This window comes from Coenobita brevimanus, chromosome 104, assembly GCF_032717465.1.
Source record: "Coenobita brevimanus isolate Jiangsu-jjx chromosome 104, ASM3271746v2, whole genome shotgun sequence".
NCBI lineage: Eukaryota > Metazoa > Arthropoda > Malacostraca > Decapoda > Coenobitidae > Coenobita > Coenobita brevimanus.
Window position 1 is genome coordinate 15080081 of NC_137057.1, and position 20716 is coordinate 15100796.

At 39.8% G+C, this 20716-nt stretch overlaps 1 protein-coding gene across 1 annotated transcript; it reads right to left on the bottom strand.

Moving 5' to 3' along the window:
* Window positions 1-14952: 14952 nt before the first annotated feature.
* On the bottom strand, window positions 14953-15276 carry LOC145416013 (zinc finger BED domain-containing protein 5-like). Its single transcript, XM_080285112.1, has one exon. It carries the CDS (start codon window positions 15274-15276, stop codon window positions 14953-14955), a length of 324 nt encoding a protein of 107 aa, XP_080141238.1.
* Window positions 15277-20716: the final 5440 nt, after the last annotated feature.

The following is a 20716-nucleotide window of genomic DNA, read 5'->3' on the forward strand; positions in this document are numbered from 1 at the left end:
ACAATCCCGCACTGAATAACAGAAATGTCGACTTACTCTACTATAACGGTAGAAGGGGGGGACTGAGGCAGAACACGCTCGTGATCAAACATGCAGCAACTGTGCGTTAAAATTACACAAAGGATGATAAAATCATAGGCTATGTAACACCTCCCCACAAAGAAAAAAGAAATTTACAAAGGAAATTTCTTATTACTCTAAAACAATCTGTATATGGCATTACAGACCATGCAAAGGTCTTTCCTAATGTTACAAAAAATGAGATCTCCCTAGCACGTTCAGTCATAGGTACTTGCCAGTATCCCTTTAACAAATCAAACTTACTTATGTACCTAGCCTTTCCGATCTTGTCTATGCAATCTTCCACACGAGGGAGAGGGTAAGTGTCTGTTTTGGTTATCTGATTAACACGTCTGTAGTCGATGCAAAGCCTCTGTGACCCACCTGGCTTAGGGACTAGAGTGACAGGAGAACTCCACTCACTCTGACAGGGCTCAGTCATCTTGTGGTCCAACAGGTAGCCAAGCTCCTTCTGGATGAGAGGAACTTTCACTGGGTTCACACGGTAAGGAGGCAATTTAATTGGCTTTGCGTCTCCAACATCGACATCATGCATCAACACAGTGGTTCTTCCTGGAGTGGCACGGAACACTTGCGGGTACTCCTGCAGTAATGCCGAAAACTCCTGCCTTTCCTTGGGTGGTAGATGAGAAAGCTTAGTCTGGAGATCATTCATGATATCAGGATTCTTCCCCAAACTATCACTCAGGCTCATACTGCATGGGAGAGCTTCACTTGCAGACTCGGGTGGAACAGCTACAGTGCAGACTGGATTATTTTCGTCCCGCCTGTGATATAACTTTAGCATGTTGATGTGACATAGTTGCTTGCTCTTTCTACGATCTGGCGTGGCGATGACATAGTTGACATCACTGAGTTTCTTCTCCACGAAATAAGGACCACTAAACTTGGCTTGAAGAGGTTGCCCATGAACTGGTAACAGAATCAAAACCTGATCTCCTGGCTGAAAGTGGCGTAACCTGGACTTCTTATCATACCAAGTCTTCATCTTCTCCTGAGCAGCTCCTAAATTCTCTCTCGCCAGCTGTAAAGCAGTGGACAGCCGTTCTTTGAAATTCATCACATACTCCAGCAGGTTGACGTCATCTTCCTCCGACAGCCAGCATTCCTTGAGTAGCTTAAGGGGTCCTCTTACTTCATGGCCAAACAGTAGTTCAAAAGGTGAGAAGCCCAGTGATTCATTTGGAGATTCTCTTACTTGCGGCAAACACAACGAATGGAAGACCTTTATCCCAGTCTTTCTGATGTTCCAAACAGTATTTCTTGAGCATCGATTTGAGTGTTTGATGATATCTCTCCAACGCTTCTTGGGTCTGGGGATGGTAAGCTGAAGACGTGATCTGGGTGATGCCCAACTCTTTCAGAGACTGCTTGAAAACATTTGACATGAAATTACTTCCTCGGTCTGACTGTACCTCCTTGGGCAGACCAAACTTTGTGAAGAACCCTAGCATTTCCTTAACCACGTTCTTTGCTGAGATGTTTCTAAGTGGAATGGCTTCAGGATAACGAGTAGCCATATCAATCATGGTCAACGCATAAGAAAATCCTGAAGAAGTCTTAGGAAGAGGGCCCACAATATCCACCAACACACGGGTGAAAGGCGCCTCAAAAGGAGAATGGGAACTAGAGGTGCAACCTTTTCGGTCTGATTACACTTCCCCACAACTTGACAGGTGTGACAAGACTTACAATACCAGGAAACATCCCTGAAGATACCTGGCCAGTAGAAGTGTTTCAAAATGCGTGCCACAGTCTTCCTCATTCCAAGGTGTCCGGCCAAACTGGAATCATGAGCCACTCGAATGATATCCTGCCTACAAACACGAGGGATGACAACTTGATGTACAACCTCCCATTCACAGTCGGCTGATGCTGTTGGGGGTCTCCACTTCCTCATAAGTACTCCTGACTTTACATAATAACAAGTAGAAGCACCGGCTGACTCTTCTTCACTGTAAGCAGAGTTAGCTAGACCTTTCAACTCAGGGTCAGCAACCTGCAACTCAACCAACTCTTGACGAGACAAATTATCAACACTACGGGGTAATGCCTCATCTGGTGAGTGGTCCAAATTAGCAAGAAAAGTGTCAGCTAGGATAACATCATCATCATCATTATCCTCTAAATCACCAGTAACTTTAGACTTAGCCCTAGTGACAGCACATGCATGGAACACATCAGGGACATCACAATCCCGGGACACAGCCACTGGCTCACTAGACAACTGAGGAGCTGGACACACTTGACTTCCACCAATATCATTTCCAAGTAAGAAAGTTACACCTGACATTGGGAGTGTCTCAACCAACCCAACCATAACAGAACCATTAACAAAACCAGACTCTAAATTCACTCTGCACAGAGGAACAGAGAAGTAATTATTCCCTACACCTTGTAAGATTACAGTTTCATCAGAGGAATTAAAATTAGAGCCTAGAACACTGGTCAGCATAAGGGATTGGCAAGCACCTGTATCACGATATATTTGAACTGATTTCCTGTCATTACCGTCCAGAGGACTGACAAAACCATCAGACAGGAAATTAGCACATGAACTCTTGAGAGTGTCACCCACGTTACTGCTCAAAAGAGGAGCTCCATCATGAGAATTTAAGTTACCCCTCAAAGCAGGTTCAGTTAACTCAGTTAAAGAATTCTGGGAACTCTCAAGAGTGGACACTAGACCAATTGACTGAATATTTAAAGACTCCTTTTTGTTCACATCACGCTGTCTCCTGAAACATCTCTCCGTAGTATGACCAAGCTTACTACAATAAGTACATTTACTTTTCTGAAATCTAGAGGTGAAGCTGGTATTTACTTCCTGAGAAACATCATCCTTATTCTCTTTCCTGTTACCTGTACTCTGAGTAGAGGCAACGTACTTACTCTCAGCTTTCCCTTTTTCTCTAGAATATCTCTTGTGAGTGAGAACATACTCATCAGCTAAAACTGCAGCATCAGACAAATTATCTATTCTTTTCTCATCAAGATATAGGCTTACATCTTTATAAATACACCTTTTGAAGTCCTCCAGCAAAATCATCTGCTTAAATTTGTCAAAATCAGAATCCACATTCTTAGAATTTAACCACTGCTCCAACAAATCTTCTTTGATTTTTGCATACTCAACATGGGATTGCTTATCTTGCTTGTAAGTTGTCCTAAATTTTACTCTATAGGCTTCAGGAACAAGCTCATAGACCTTAAGAATCAAGCTCTTAACTACATCATAATTATCAGACTGATCCTGAGGCAAAGATGCATAAGTTACTTGAGCTTTACCGGTGAGAACAGTTTGAAGGAGTACTGGCCAATACTCCTTAGGCCAATTAAAACCTGTAGCTACCCTCTCAAACAACTGAAAATACTTTGTTAAATCAGATTCATTAAAAGGAGGGACAAGTTTAACATTTTTAGCCACATCAAAATCATCAGAGCTAGATGATCCAGTTCCACCTTGTTTCATGCGATACTCATGGTCTGCCTGAATCCTGGCAAGTTCAGTTTGTGCCTGAGCCTGTACCTGTGCCTCTTCATACGAGCATTTGCTTCCTTAACACGAGACTCCGCCTCCTTAGCCTTAGCCTCCTGCAGAGCTAGCTGTAACTTAGCTAATTCAATCTGCGTTTGCTCATTTGGAGGAGTTACATTAAACAAGCTTTTATTAATCATGCCAACAATTTGATCTTTAGAATGATGAGAGTGAACTGCAATTCCCAATTGTTGAGCAACAAGCTTAAGTTCATTCTTTGTTCTGTTTTCTATATCACACACTGTTTGCACATTTGACAAAAAATCTTTGGCTTCATCAAGTGTAGAAATAGTAGCCATCATGAATATATCACAGTCACAAAATATCAAACAATATCCTTATGATAATATCCTGAATATCCTGATATGAGGTCGCCAAATTTATGTTACGGAACAGAGAAAGATAATGTACACTTTAAGTGAGAATACGAAGAGTCACTACTGTCCCGTAAAGTTCCAGGTTCAAAACAAAAGAGTTAGGTAAAATTACAAGTTAAAGTTTAATGCTTAAACTAACAACAAAACATTCAGGACTCATAAGGATAATGTAATGGCAAAAAACAGGTTAAATATATGGTTAACTGCAATAGCCTCTATTAACACGAAATTAGCAAGAGTAAATTTTATCTAAGTCAGCCCTGATAAAATGAGATACCAGATAATACTCAGTGAATGCCAGATAAATAATTACAGATACAAACTATTATCAAAAATGACTGACATAAAGAACCCCACACGAATTACAAAAACTCCACTAGGCCTACAAATTAAACTTATGCTATACAGTACAAGAAAAAATGCAACAACAGTTATACTCAAATTACACACAGCTGCTAGATGGTTGGAGACTTCTTGAGCACTCACAATAATAATATCTGTACAGGGGAGGACAGAGATGTGAACAAAATGAGGAGCAGATCTAAGTGGCCATGATGCAGAGACTGAGCTCAATATATAGGGGCCGGCAGAGCCTGATACAACTTGTAAGAGGACGCGCAAATGAAAGCCATGGGGACAAAAAGATGACAATCCCGCACTGAATAACAGAAATGTCGACTTACTCTACTATAACGGTAGAAGGGGGGGACTGAGGCAGAACACGCTCGTGATCAAACATGCAGCAACTGTGCGTTAAAATTACACAAAGGATGATGAAATCATAGGCTATGTAACAATATATATATATATATATATATATATATATATATATATATATATATATATATATATATATATATATATATATATATATTTGTGTGTATGTGTCTGTGTGTGTAAGGGAAAAGGAACCAAAGGCTAGAAGACCGCAAACTGTTCCCAGCAAGAAAAAATATAAAGACGATAATAGAGAGCCAAATTCAAAATCCGTTCATTTCAAGATACCTTGACACACCGCGTTTAAAAGACGAGATCATAGACAGTAGGATATGCAGACAGAGGAAGGCAGTTCCAGAGTCGATCTATTGTATACTTGAAGGACTGGGAGTAACGGTTAATTCTTCCATCAGAGAACTGGACAGAAAATGCATGAGAGTTTGTTACTAGCTGGGTGCTACAAGCCAGCCTTAATAGTGGAGGAATTAAAGCAGACAGTTCAAAAGGGGAATGTCCACTGAGGTATTGATAGAAAAGAGATAAAAATACAACAGTGCGACGAAGAGATAGAGGTTGAAGTGAGTCATTTCAGGGTAAGGCATGGGTGAAGAGATACGAGTTTGAGACAAATTGTCAAAGGTCATTGTAACATGTTAAAGTCAAATGTTTGTACATTTGACCACTTGGTGGGCGCTCGGGTATTGCATTTTGAGTGCTTTCTATTATTGCCTTTCATACATCCATTTAAAACACCTTTGGCATTATATGACGGTATTTATGTACTGTAACCGTCTTTTCTTGTAATCTATCTTGAAATTAGGGGTTATTTTTATGTCACTTTCAGTTAAATCTGTGTTCAGTAAAGTATTTTATTTCAAAAGTAAAACATCTTTTTCAGTGTCCGGTTGCATAAGCACGTTTATATATCATAATGATCACGCTGATAGTATATTGATGATGTGAAAAGTTTGCTACCGAACTAATACTATTTCACTTTATTATTCTTTGTCTTAGAAAAAACATCATTGTACACTGAAATATGTAGGACACCCACTGTTACCCCATGTTGGCCATTTAGTGTTTGCCGCCCCCTTGACTCTACAAACTACCTCTGAAGAGCGGTACCGACCAGGTTGGGAACCAATAATGATATGTTTACTGATGAAGAGTCACACAGGATCAGGTAGATGAATGTAGATAATGATATTCCAGACCTGTTTCAATATATTTAAAGTCTTGTAGCTTTGCATTTTTGCTTGGCCAGCATCTGAAAATATTCTTCAGCTAGTGTAAAAGAATGAACGAAATGTGTATAATTATTTTATGTGACTCACCAGAACTGAATGATTGATTTAAAATACATTTGACTAGAGGTTCTTAATTATTATTCTGAAAATCGCACGTCCATTAGTGAAAAGCTCTGTAAATATGTACTGTCTACAAAGCCAACTTGTCATTCTTAAATGTACTATTACAGGCCGGTGGGTATTAAGACCACCACCTTAACACTTACTGCTGGTCGCCCACCAATTAATCAATACTAACGTCGTGATCCCAAGCAGGTGAATTCTGAGTGAATTGACCCAATTACTGTATTACCTCACCTCCTCCCCCCCCCTCTCTCTCTCAGGCAAACTCTCTGAATTTTCATCTTACAAACACCATACTATTGTTTTGTTTTGTTTTTCTAATATTACTGCCCTGTTCTTCTCTACATGTTAAAAAGGTCTGAAGTGCACCTTGCAAGAAATGAAAATAAATGCTACCTGAATATTTTCCGTAGTTTACGAATGGCTTTTTTTTTTTTTTCTTGTTAGCAGATAAAGTCAACTTCAGATTGACCTTATTAACATCCGTTCTTTTTTTGAGTGTTGGGTGCAGAACGTGCGCCATGTTTTAATATTCCTAAACCAAATATCATTACCTTCTCGTAAACCAGATCGTTTTAACAGTTGTTTTTATATTCGTCGGCTTATTACCCAGCATAGGTTGGCTGATTACACGAGTCTGGGACTGAGATGAAGGGGGATGAGAGAGGTAGGAGGTGGTTCACCCTTATTATACATTCATGAGATGATATATGTGTGACCTGTGGTATGGAATCATTCATAATTAAGGTTTCTGTTTTGGAGGATTGTGTGTGTGTGTGTGTGTGTGTGTGTGTGTGTGTGTGTCTTCGAGGAACACCAGTTTTACTGCGTTGCACGACGTCATTTTGCATATCAGCACCATCTATAAGCGAAGTCTATTCTTTTTTGCAAATCACGCATTTGGCGAATTTAGGAATTACCCCAGAATGATAAAACACACGACAAGCAAGATCTGCAAATGTTGATTTTTTAGTTGTAAGAAGAAGTGTGCCATCAAACTAACCTGAAATTAATGCACTCTTTGCAGTTTGGAAAAAAAAAAAACACACACACTGAAGGAAGGATGTGCTTATGATCGCTGTAGTTTTAACAATTTCCGGGATAACCAAGTTTTGTTGCTTGATTTGGCGCTGTTTGGCTTTTGTCAAAGCTATGGTTGCGAATTTTGAGAAAACGCCACGCAAGACTACCCGTCATCTGTGAGCCAGGTAGACTGTAATAATACCGTTAGATGAAAACTTGACTATTATGTATCCATCCTGGATGACTCCCAATGCTGGTTGAGTGACATGTGAACTCAAGTTGTGACTCTAAACAACTTTTATTAATAACTTTTCCTTCTACAATCAATACTTTCTGAGATTTGAGGTCTCGACACAGACAGAGACACGCAGATACATTTCGTACAAAAAAAGAAAAAAAAAAACATCGACTTCGTCTACCTGGCTCAATAAGCAACACCTATTACATTTCCTTTAGCTTTCAAACGATATCCACATATTTTTTTTTTTAACTCAGTACTGTTTTGTGTGTGTGTGTGTGTGTGTGTTTATACCTGCCGCTATAGCCAGCTGGGCAATGAGTGGCCAGCGTTCTTCCTCTTCTGCTTCTGGAGGATTTGTTAAAAGGAGGCCTTTGCTGACCTAAAAGTGGTACCATATAAGGTAATTTGACATGGAGAATCCAAATTTGCCGTCACCTGACACCTGTGGTCATGCCATCTAGCAGCAATTTAGTAAAAATTCTTCATTTGAAAAAGAGCCTCGCCGCAGGTCCCACAGCAATTCTACTCCTGCTAAAAGCCGCTTTATTATAATCTCACTCTTTTTTTCCTAAGTTGTTCAGCGAAGCAGCTTTAACTTTTCTCAAGATATTCCCGTTTTGTGTCTCAATTTGGCGGAGGTTTTTGTTTTACCTGTGGTTATAGCCAGCAGGTCATTGAGAGGCCGACTTTCTTCTGCTTCTGGCGGATTTGTTAAAAGGAGGCCTTTCGAGACATGAAAGTGGTACCATATATGGTAATTTGGCATGGAGAATCCAAATCTGCTATCAGCTGACAAATGAGGCGGCACCATCTAGCGACAACTGCAGTGAAAGTGCTTAAATTCAGCAAAGTGAAATATGAACTTCGCCGCTGGTCCCAGAGCAATTCTGCTCTTATTTTTAGTATCAGGATGACGATTTTAGAGAAAAACCATGTATGTAAGTGAAGACTTCTTACAATTCATAGGCTTCCCAATGATGTACTGAGGTCCGACGTTGCTTTAGAAGTACCGGTACTCGAGGTCCAGTTCTTTGGCTCAGTTTGGAGTTTATTTGTCTCTTTCTTGCAACTGCTGGCGATTACGAGAAACCCTTTTCAACTGTTACCTTAGTCATAATATACTTCCCAAGAATCTGTTTAGATCTGCTGTAGGCTAACTCTAGCAGTCTTCGATAAATGATCTTGGTTGTTAATTTAGCTTTTTTCAACAATATGGTTACGAATTTTGAGAAAACTCCCGTAACGCCTGTAAATGTTTCATTAGCTCTCCAGCGATGTGCGTTGATCTGCTGTCGCTGTAACATTTCTGTGATAATACAGGTATGGTGTTATACTTCTACCATCCTTTGTATCAGATAGTGTCCTCTCTCTCTCTCTTGCTTCTCTAAGAATAAAGCTTTCATGATGGTTAGAATAGATATGGCTCCTGTGAAAGACACCTCAGTTGAGAGGAGGACAATGCAATATCATAAGTCTACTATGCCCCCGGGTTTTGCATAACGTCAGTTACAACTTTTGTCAAAATTCAGATTTCCAGACTGTTCTCTGTCCCAGCTAGCGATCAATGCTTCGAAGTTACCGTAGACAGTTTGCTGTCTGCTACATTACTTGACCACCATCTCGATCAAACAAAGCCAGCTACTGATTGACTATAGAATCCAGTCAAAATAGTATCTATGTAACTGAATGAGAGGTTCTTTTTAACCTTTTGATTGGTAGGATTTCTGTCAATTGAAAAAGCATCCATCTGGTGGTACTCCGTAACTAGATGCACATACGGCAGTCCAAGGGTTAAATATTTTACACATTATATTTCCGAGCTAACATGATGAATAAACAATAGACTGATCACTTCGATATGACGACGTCAACTTAAATTGCTCTTCTCGGTACTGGGCGATTACATTATTCTTAGGATACACCGCTGTCTCTGAAAGGGTTACGTCAAAGTTAAAAGTAATAAATTAATGATCATGATCTTCGTAAAAAAACAGTGTGATGATAAAGGATGAAGTAATTATTTTTTATGTGTTTTGGACATCCAGAAAGAATTATAAACTGACGAAGAAAGACCAGTCTTACTCATGGCAATATCCTTGATGCTTCCGTGATTCTGATGTTGATTCATCTGCAGTTTATTAACCGTAACATTTTCGTTCAAATGAATGATTTAATAAGATTTCCCAGTACTTCTAGATTTCATTTAGTTAGGGAGGGATTTCTTTTCGGTGTTGGAGACTGATACAGTCTTCGTTAACTCAATAACTATCACGCAACTCTTCTAAGCTGAATACTACAATCTATAAAGGTAGCAAGGGTATATTGAAGACAGCTTCACTGGACAAAATATGGAGTTAAATATTTACCAGGCTGGCCACAGGCTGAACCCAACAGCAAGTACTATATCACCTGTTAATTTATGAAACGGTGGTGAAACAAACCTCAGTAAGGAGGCGAAGAAAAATCGTGTTCGATATCATGGCTGTGAGAAAACTTATGTCCAGATGTTAACATCCCAGTGACCCATGTGATATCACACCCGGAGTGCCCCCCCACACTCCAGTTGTTGTTATTGAGCAACCCGGTATGTCTGGCGGAGCAGACCCATCAACCGTAGACAAACAATCGTGCCATCAGGGCCGTTCCGTGCAGTGAAATCGACGTTCCCTTATGATAGACAACGTCTCACCGCAACGAGACATGGTGAATAGTGTGAAGGCTTGATTCCAAGATGGACGCCGCATTAGCATCTCTTTACATTGTTAACAGGGACACCATAGTAGGCTCCACATCACCCCTTTATTTGGTTAAATCTTACCAACTACGGTTTGAAAAAGTCTGAAGAATGAAGAAAACCTACTTCCCCACAAGCTTTCATATCCTGTGTGAAAAAAGACATTATTGCTTAACTTGCCTTACCTAGTTCCTCCTGAGGGCGAGAAACAGGAAAGTGTACAAATCATCATAGTTCCTGTGTGTGCTATGGCATCGTATATTCAGATAAGACTCATCATCAGGTTCGTTACAGTAAACCTATATGTTCAAATGAGGAAGAGCAGATGTAAAGCGATACTCTTTTATTTCGTTTGGACATAAATAAGAGGACACACACACACACACACACACACACACACACACACACACACACACACACACACACACACACACACACACACACACACACACACACACACACACACACACACACACACACACACACACACAAACTCACACACACACACACACACACACACACACACACACACACACACACACACACACACACACACACACACACACACACACACACACACACACACACACACACACACACACACACACACACACACACACACACACACACACACACACACACACACACACACACACACACACACACACACACACACACACACACACACACACACACACACACACACACACACACACACACACACACACACACACACACACACACACACACACACACACACACACACACACACACACACACACACACACACACACACACACACACACACACACACACACACACACACACACACACACACACACACACACACACACACACACACACACACACACACACACACACACACACACACACACACACACACACACACCTCCTTCCAAGCTATGTCGTACCCTTCTTCATTTCTAAGAACCAATTTTTTCTTATATTCTGGTAAGTGCAGGAGATTTTTTTTTTATTTGAAGAGACGTCCTAATGCAAATAGTTTTAAGGTTAGCATGTAACACCGGTCTGTCTGCTCACTCTCATCCCAATCTGTCCTACCACTAAATACCTAATCAGTAATTGAAATCCCTTATTACCTCATCTGTATAACATCCTTCTGCCTCCTTTCCTCACGCATACAGTACCAGCAGCTTCCAGCCATTTACCCGGAAGGTGTCCTAGTATCTTGTAATGAATGGATATTGTATAGGACTCCCTCGTTTGAATTTCTTTGGAGTGTTCGAAGGCGCAGCCATCCTTCACTTGGTTCCTCTCTCTCTCTCTCTCTCTCTCTCTCTCTCTCTCTCTCTCTCTCTCTCGTTGCTATTGTTAATCGCAGAATATTATTGCATTTTACAATAAATGAGTAAATAAATAAATAAATGAATAAATAAATGTACTCAGTAATCGCAGTCAGCATCAGTTTACACATGGCCACGGCTCTAATTCTACAGGAAACATAAGTAAGGCTGATTATACCACACCCTAAGGTATGTGCATTACTACCACACGTCAAAGGTAATCTGTTGGTGTAAAGAAGTATTGGCCTGCGTCCCGTCTCCCGGTTCTCCCAGGGCAAGAGTATGGAATAGAGTTACGGAAAATCACTGCACATCGTATACCATACACAGAAGCAATTCCCCATTCAGGTCTCTTCCCCTGATACTATTTTCTCCCTTTCCTGCCAGTGCCTGTAAGTCTTCCATCCTGCTTTATCTGCTCTCTCTTTGCATTCGCTCTACGAGTGTCCCCGCACATTGTTATGCACCATCTTTCCTGCCCTAAATTCCTTTCCTCCTCCATACTCCCAGTCTCCTTTCTTCTTCGGCATTCCTCTCTCCCATTATCCTCCATTCCCTACGGATGTGTTTCCATTTCAGACTGCCGCTTCCAAACTCTCTCTCTCTCTCTCTCTCTCTCTCTCTCTCTCTCTCTCTCTATTTCGAATCTATATCGTTCCTCCCTGGTTCTTTCCTTTCATTCTGCTTTTTTTTTTTTTTGGCTGGTGAAGGTTTTCTCTGTTATCAACTATATTGCACCAGTGTTTATGATTTATCTTTTTCTTGCTAAACCTAGACAATAATAATCAACTTGGGAGAGTTAGTCAATCTGGGGGGTTCGCCATAATCTACCAATACTTCATCAGTACGAGGTCTTTCTTTGATTAAATGAAACCAGATGAAGAAAAGACGAAAATATAAAAGCAATATGACCCTGGCTAGTTGAATTGAAGTTTATATGAACTAAGAAGACCACGAATAGGATGGATGGACAGTGTGAAGAGAGCGCTGGATGCGAGAGGGATGTCCGTTGAGCAAGGAAGAGTGGCTGTGCGTGACAGAAATAAATGGGGAGAAATTGTGAATGAATAAGTGATGACGCAGCCCTGAGGGGATATTCTCCCGCATTTGGTCTGATCAGCTAGTCAGGTCAGGTGCGGGTAAGGGGATGGGTCTGTTATGATGTGGCAGGGGTAAACCAGTTCTGCTGTCGGGCCCTGCTGTGGATGTCACTGCTTGCATTGCGCAGTTGACCCTTGTGCGGTGTGATGCGGTGAGGATCTGTCCGTTCTCCCCTTTGGGGCTAAGATGCGAATGAATGTGTTTGAATGGATGAGTAAATGGAGAGTGAGTCGTCCTGTCTCGGCTACCTCCCTTTCCTTGGGGGAAGCAGCCTAGGTATATTGATAGATAGATAGAAGTATAAATGGAGAGGAAGAGACAGAAACGTAGGGTAGAGGAAGCAGATGGTAAGAAGGAGAATGTAATTAGGCAGTGCTGAGAGAGAGAGAGAGATAGAGAGAGAGAGAGAGAGAGAGAGAGAGAGAGACTCGTATTCCATTATAGTTTTTATATATAATGGAACTGAACGATTGCTCTTCTGTATATGTTCATGCATCATTCTTCATTTTTATGACTAATTTTACTTTATTTACCTTCCTACCTTTCTTCATCTCCTAGATTCTCATATTTCATTCCAATTCTGCTTCCAGTCTCAACATCCTTACTCTTACTTGCTTACTTCTTACGGTATTTCAGCTAAGCTATCTTTTACTCCTCCCCCTTGACCTTCCTTATCTCCAGTGTCCATATTTCATCAAATTTTTTCTTTTTTCTTTTTTTTACAATATCATATCTGTTCATCAATCTGCATTTGTATTTTATGTCCTTATACTATCATAGCGATTCTCCTCAGTTTATTTCAGTCACTTCACCCCTTCCACTGTCACCCTTCCCTTTTGTCAGCCACTTCTCTTGTTTTCAACCGTCGACGTCCTCATTCTCTCCGCCTTTCTCGTCCATATATGTATAATTTTTGAGCTTTTTGTTCCTTATATCATTTTAACTTTCATTCTTCTTGTATTACCGTAGATACTATTAGAATGGGAAATTATTTCTGTATTTGTTTTGGTTACAGCAACAGAGAAAGTATCAATCTTCGTTTTGTTTAATTTTCGAAACATTTTTTCTTGTCATATGTTGACCATTAACACCATTTTCCGCCGGCTTCAGTAAGAGGTATTATTGAGGATAGTAGCATTATTATTATTATTATTATTATTATTAGTCGTAGCAGCAGTAGTAATAGTAGTAGCAGTGGCAGTAATAGCATTAATACAGTAGTAGTAGTAGTAGTGATAGCATTAATAATAGTAGCAGTAGTGTTAGCATTCTAGGAATAAGAGTCTTTTTTTATCATTGTTTTTTTGTCTGCTGTAGTTATAAAAATTACAGGCGTAATCTGTCTAGTACATTGTTGCTCAAACTTTTTCACTTCTTTCTGCACTGGTGGAGATACTAACATTTGCGTGGTCCCCTCCTTAGATTTCTCTCAAGCCCCTCAGAAATAATGATGAAAAAAAAACTATTTTCGTGCTCCCATTTATTTTAATGTTTACAACTGTTAATCAGAATGCATATTTTGTTACATATCAATGGGATAATTGGCACTGTTTGTTTTCAGACAGTCGACTGATTCGAGGTTGAGTCACTGATAATACAGTACTTCTGCTTATCAGAATTTTTTCATTCCCCGAACTGCATCCCTTTGGAACTCGCTTCCCCAGGGTTGTTTCCCTCCAAACTTCAACCTATAGTTGTTCAAGTCTAACTGCTACAAATATTTTATGAACAGGGGACATCAGTAATCTGGTATATGGATTTTTTTTTTATTCATTTGTTTTTCCTTGCTCTGTTCTGTTATTTAAAAAAAAAATATCATACCTGGGTCCACATCCAACTGGTTTCGGTTTTTATTTTTTATATGCAGAAGGGTGGAGAAACCAGATTCACATTGTTTTTACTGAAAATGTCAAGAGGACTCTAAATGCGATTTCACCAACTTTTGGATATGCCTAATTCTTGGAGCACCAGAAAACAAAGCTTTTTCTTCATAAAGGTCTCTGGCAACAGTATCATTCTTGAGTTAAAAGAATTCGTCCTAAACATCATCGGGAATGGCAGCAGTATCGAGAGTGCAACAGGAAGGATATCTCACCAATTTCCCTTCTTCTTCCTTAAATTCTGGGAAGTATCTTTTGAGCTCGCTTTCGAAGGATTTCAAGTGCTGAATTATTTCACTTTTGGGCGATGGGTCAAGTAGGCCATCCTCTTCAATCTCGTCAAGAATATTTGAAAGATTCTCAAACATGGCAACATTCTCTAAACTCACTTTCCTTTGCCAGTTCTTGAGTTTGGCAAAAAGTGCACGCATCAAATATATTTCTTTCCTTGCATTGTAGCCTGATGGATTCAGCCTGTTTAGCTGCTCACAAATGTCGACCAGATTTTCAAGACGTGATTCTCACAGCGCCTGGTTGAGGAGACTTAATAAATAATCCTTCCCTTTCATTTCCAGAAAAGTCTGAGTTCTCTCGGAAGGTCAAATACTCTGTTCACATTTGCCTTGGACAGCCATCGCATTTCGGAGTAAAGGAGGAGGGATGCATGCTCTGAATCCATGTCTTCACAGAGTTTCGGGAAAAGGCGAGAATTCAAATCTCCTGTTTTCATAAAGTTGACACATTTTACCAAAGCCTCCAGGATCTTGCCAAGGGCATGAGGGAGGGTTTTTGACGCCAGTGCAAAACCATGGATCATACAGTGAACCATTTTCTCATTTGGAGCTACTTCCTTGACATGCATCTGTAACCCCGATTTTGATGCCAGCATCACCGGAGGTACACCAGTACAGACTACAACATTTTCCCAGGCTATTCCGTTAGTTGTGGAGAAAGGTGTAAGCTTTTCCATTACATAAAGCTAAAGCTTTTGTTGTAGTTTCAAGCTGTGTATTTAACTGAAATTCATCTTTGATGTCATGCTTATCACATGGCCCCCTCACCCGGGTGAAAGGCAGACACATTCTGATTTACTACTTACACAAGCCTGTCATGACCCCCCTAAAACCCTGCCGTGACCTCTCTGAGGGCCATGACTCACAGTGTGAGAACCAGTGGTCTAATAAACGAGTGTACCTAACGGTGTACTACATTTTTCATCTTGCATTAAATTCATCTTCGTATTCCCCTCTTATCATTTTGTTCATTCTATTTCTTAATTTCTTATCATTCTTACATCGTTATTTCGAGGCAATGGCTTTTGATGCTGCAATAGTATGATTTACTTCGATAATCCATCTGTCCATCCATCAACCATAAATTACCATCACCATCATACATTATCATCATACCAACTTAATTCTGCCAGGTAAGGTTAGAGTAAGGTATGACCCAGGAACCAAGGAATGAGAAAGAAAATTAAAGAGGGAACTAGCCAACACCATGCCCTGTGAAATGGGCCAAATATTCATTCATTTACCATTAAATCCAAAGGAATTCTATATTAAAAACCAAACCATCTGCAATCTTTTTTTTTTTTTTTTAGATGCACCTCACATTTGGTCCCAGACATAGTCAGTGGGACGCTCTCGATTAAAAAAAAAAAAAAAATGGGTGGGTGGGGGGGAAGGCTGACAGAATTTCACAAAACGCACGTGCTCGGCAACGTCTGGGTGGGGTGGCAGAACTGGACATATCCAAGCATGCGCCCAACGAATCAAGGTCACACTTTACTGAGTCACATTCCCTTGCTTCTACGGGTTTACAGAGGAAACTTATGGATGAATACTTGTCGACGAGACCGTTTATACACACACACACACACACACACACACACACACACACACACACACACACAATTCGTTTGTGGAGACTGTATGAGTTGCGAATTGTTCTAAAACAGAATCATTTTTTTTCCATAAGAAGCAATGTAATTTGCATTAATCCGTTCTTTAGTATGGATGAAACGGTAGATTTCGCCATACTATAATGAATGGCAAGATCGGAGACACGGGTTCCACTTTCAAACTTTGCAATGAGTTCTTTTTTCAGCTCAGTTATTGTTCTCACTGCTTTACTTTTAGCTCCAGCTGACTCACTAATCTTCTTAGGGCCCATGAGTATGTCCAATTCTCTATCAAAAATATGTAACTCATCACAAAGTTTAATCGAGCCTTTATGACTCATGCATAGCTGGCGGAAGTCAAAGCCAGACTGGCGACCATGTGGTACCTACGACGCGGTATCTCTTAGTGCGAATAACGGGTCATTGTACGAAAACTGGAGCGATTTTTGGGTGAAAAAGCTGAACGAAAACTGAGTTGTACGAGTAAAGAGGCAAACGAATTCCGGGGTTCCACTTTATGTATATATATATATATATATATATATATATATATATATACCCCTTCCTGTGCAGATAAGTTAATAAGTTTTCTGTGCCATGACGCGCCGGCTTTTCTCCCCTCCCCCCTGGCCACCGTGCACTCCAAAAATGTGTATTCTCGGCTTATTTTCACTGCCCAAACATATTTATTTTGCCACAAAGCCCACATATTCCTATTCGTCGATGTTTGTTCTACATGATAAATAAAAAACACTCTATACGTACTTTAGGGCCCTCGGAATAAACATTCGGGATCATAGATTTCACTTCCCAGCATCATAAGTCGAATGTTTACTAATCAATCTCTACATGATTTACATCACCTGAAAGGGAATTTTATTAGCTTTCAAATGCCAGAGGTCCCAGTTTGATATGAGTTATGGTGTTCAAGTAATACGCGAAAAAGTAAAACCCATTTCTGTAAGACAACAGAGTTTTTATTCGGGGAGCTCTAGCAAAAAACTTTTCTTGCCACTGTCATGTTTTTATTTTATCATCCTATGCAGAATTTCATTGGCTTTCATTTGAGCCAATAACAGTGATCCTAGGCCTCATAGCTTAAAAAAAAAAATGAAAAAAAACTACAGCATACCCATGCTGCGTCATGACTGTAGGGCAGTTTCCTGCCTTCCTTTAAGCTACTGCACGTATTTCACCAATTCTTTGTACACTAGATATGCACACTATACTCACATGATTCACTGTCACAATTTTTTATAGCTGAAGTCTCACATTTGGTGCAGGGTAGAGGTAGTGTAGTTGATTAGAAAGAGTAGCATAATCTTTGTTGGGCAAACGGCTGATAACGACCAGGAATGCTTCACAAACACCAAATTTCCTATTGCAAACACCAAATCTAATCACAGCAGTGGCCAAACACTATACACAAGCACTACTGGTATGGTGAAATATGTTCCATGGCTGGGAGAGGGGTTAAACTGGAAATTTAAAGAGACACTCCCTTCAGCACTCACATCTCATTTGGTACTGAATAACGTGTCCACTCTCTTGCTGGTATCAGGACTCACAGTTGCCAACTCATTACTTTTGATGAGGAGCAGGGACGCTATGATGCCTCCAGAAATGACACCGATTGGCTAAAAACTTTTTCCCTGACAAAAGTTTTTATGTTTTAATGATGACAAAAGCGTCAATCTGTATGGGTGCAGCCACACCCTCGTGACGACAAATGCGTCATCGTGTGTGGAGGGGTGTATATATATATATATATATATATATATATATATATCATCTCATCTCATCTCATCAGTCTTTTGAGTGTCCACTGCAGGACCGACCTATCGTGACCAAAGTGGGGATGATACAGCCAATGTATCACAGCCAAGTGGCTTAGGCTGTCTGGCAGAGACTGTATGCAGGGTGAGAAGTGCTTGTAACTGTAACTGTTGTGTTGGAGTGGCTTTGAGTGTGTGTGTAGTCTGTGAATCAAATGTAATTGGCCCGCGTAAGCAGAGTGGATGCAAACCTACTTTACAGTATGTGACACTGGTTCAACCGCAGCACCCCTTGTGTCCTCCAATGCAGTACGTGGCATGAAGAACACTCCCAAAGTATATTTACCCTGGTGGGACGCGAACCCTCATTCTTCAATGTACGAAAACGCACAATTTATATATATATATATATATATATATATATATATATATATATATATATATATATACAGTATATATAAATATATATCATCATCAGCTATTATACGTCAACTGCTGAACAAAGGCCTCCCCCAACCTTCTCGACGAATTCCTTGGCTGAGCCAATCTTTGCCACGTTTCCCCTGCAAATTTCTCTATCTCATCTCTTCACCTCCTGTCTGGCCTTTTTCTGCTACGCTTACCATCTCTTGGTGTCCAGTTAGTCAACCTCTTGCTCCACCGATTATCCCTTGTTCTTGCTACATGGCCTCCCCACCTCCATTTCTGTTCTTTTATAACTTCTATATCTTTGACTTTAGTCTGCTGTCTCACCCAAGTTGATCTTTTCCTGTCTCTTAAAGATATTCCCAACATTGACCTTTCCATTGCTCTCTGAGAACGAATTAATTTATTTTCCATCGATTTTGTCAGTTTCCAAGTCTCACAACCATACGTCATAGCAGGAATTATACATTCGTTATATACTTTTCGTTTCATACAAACTGGCAAGCTACTTTTCATAATGTCTCTATGTTTACCGAAAGCTTTCCATCCAATTGTAATGCATCTTTTTATTTCGCTATCATTATCTTTCGTTAATTTTAGTATTTGTCCCAGGTAATTGTACTCCTCAACTTCAAGAATTTCTCCACTTATTCTTATGACGCTCTTTGGTGTTTGAGAATTAAACATTACTTTAGTTTTACTCCGGTTCATCTTTAGCCCTACTTTGAGACTTTCTGTGCTCAGGTCATATAACATTTCTTGTAACGTCTCTGCTTTTTCTGAGATTAGGACAATGTTATCAGCAAATCTTAAATGGTTTGGCTTTTCTCCATCTATGTTTACCCCTTTGTTTTCCCAGTTTAGCTTTCTGAAATTACTTTCTAGGCATGCTGTAAATAACTTTGGTGAAATTGTATCTCCCTGACGCACGCCCTTCTCAATCTTAATTTTCTCTGAATCCTTATGTAATTTAACTGTAGCAGTTCCCTTTTTATATATGCTTTCGAGCAGTTTTACAATGTTCTCATTCACTCCTTGTTCTCGCAATGAATTTATAATTGCTATGTGCTCCACTGAGTCGAAAGCCTTTTCGTAATCAACAGAACCTAAGCACAGTGGTTTATTATATTCTGTAGTTTTCTCAATTAGCTGATTCATTGTGTGCAGATGATCAGTGGTTGAATACCCACATCGGAATGCTGCCTGTTCACGAGGTTGGTTTTCCTTCAAATTTGTAGCTATTCTGTTTGTAAGGACTTTAGTGAAAAGTTTGTAAATGACTGATAGCAAGCTAATGGGTCGATAGTTACTAAGGCCCTTTGAGTCGCCTTTTTTATAAATTAGAATAACAATTGCATTACCCCATGTTTTGGGAATTTTCTTCTGTTTTATACTTTGGGTAAATAAGTGAGCAAGCCTATTTTGTACTTCTGCTCCTGCATCCAACAGTAAATCTGCTACTATTCCATCTTCTCCCGGAGCCTTCCCTCTTTACATATTTTTAAGAGAAATATTTACTTCGTCTGGTGTTATCTCAAGTATTTCACTTGTGTCAACAGAAAAGTTAGCTATTGGTACTACTGTCTTTGATGTATACAGTTCTTTGTAAAATTCTTCAACTCGCTTCAGCGTCATATCTCTGCATTTAATGGCTTCACCGTTTTTGTCTTTTAGTGATGTCATTTGTTGCTTTCCAAGTGCCATTTTATTTCGGACCTGTTTCAGACTTTTTCCTTTTTTGATGGTTTCTTTGATTTGATCCATGTTTCTCTTTCTTTTTTCTTGTCTTTGTCTTTTGTTGATAAGTTTATTTAATTCCGCTTGTTCTATTTCATCTTTCTTTGTTTTTACTTTCATTACCTTTCTTTTTTTCATAAGCTCAAGTGTCTTCTCTGAATACATCCCGGCTTTGGTTGTTTTCCTACTACCTCCGCTGATTCTTTTAGCACTTTTGTTAGTCTGTCATTCAACTCATCAATGTCACATTCAGCATAACTGAGAGCCTGAAATCTGTTCCTTATTTCCAACTGAAAAGCTGCTTTGTTTTCGCTGACTTTTATTGGGCATATCTTTTTGTCTTTAATCATCTTCTTTCTTTCACTTTTGAAATTGAATCTTGTTGTGCAACCCACCATTCTATGGTCACTTCCAATATTTACTTTGTTGATAACTGTGACGTTTGTGATTGTGTTATTTGATATATATATATATATATATATATATAT

What these genes read in the sequence shown, in the direction of transcription:
- LOC145416013 (XM_080285112.1), bottom strand. Translation starts at nt 15,276, where the DNA reads ATGCTGGCATCAAAATCGGGGTTACAGATGCATGTCAAGGAAGTAGCT.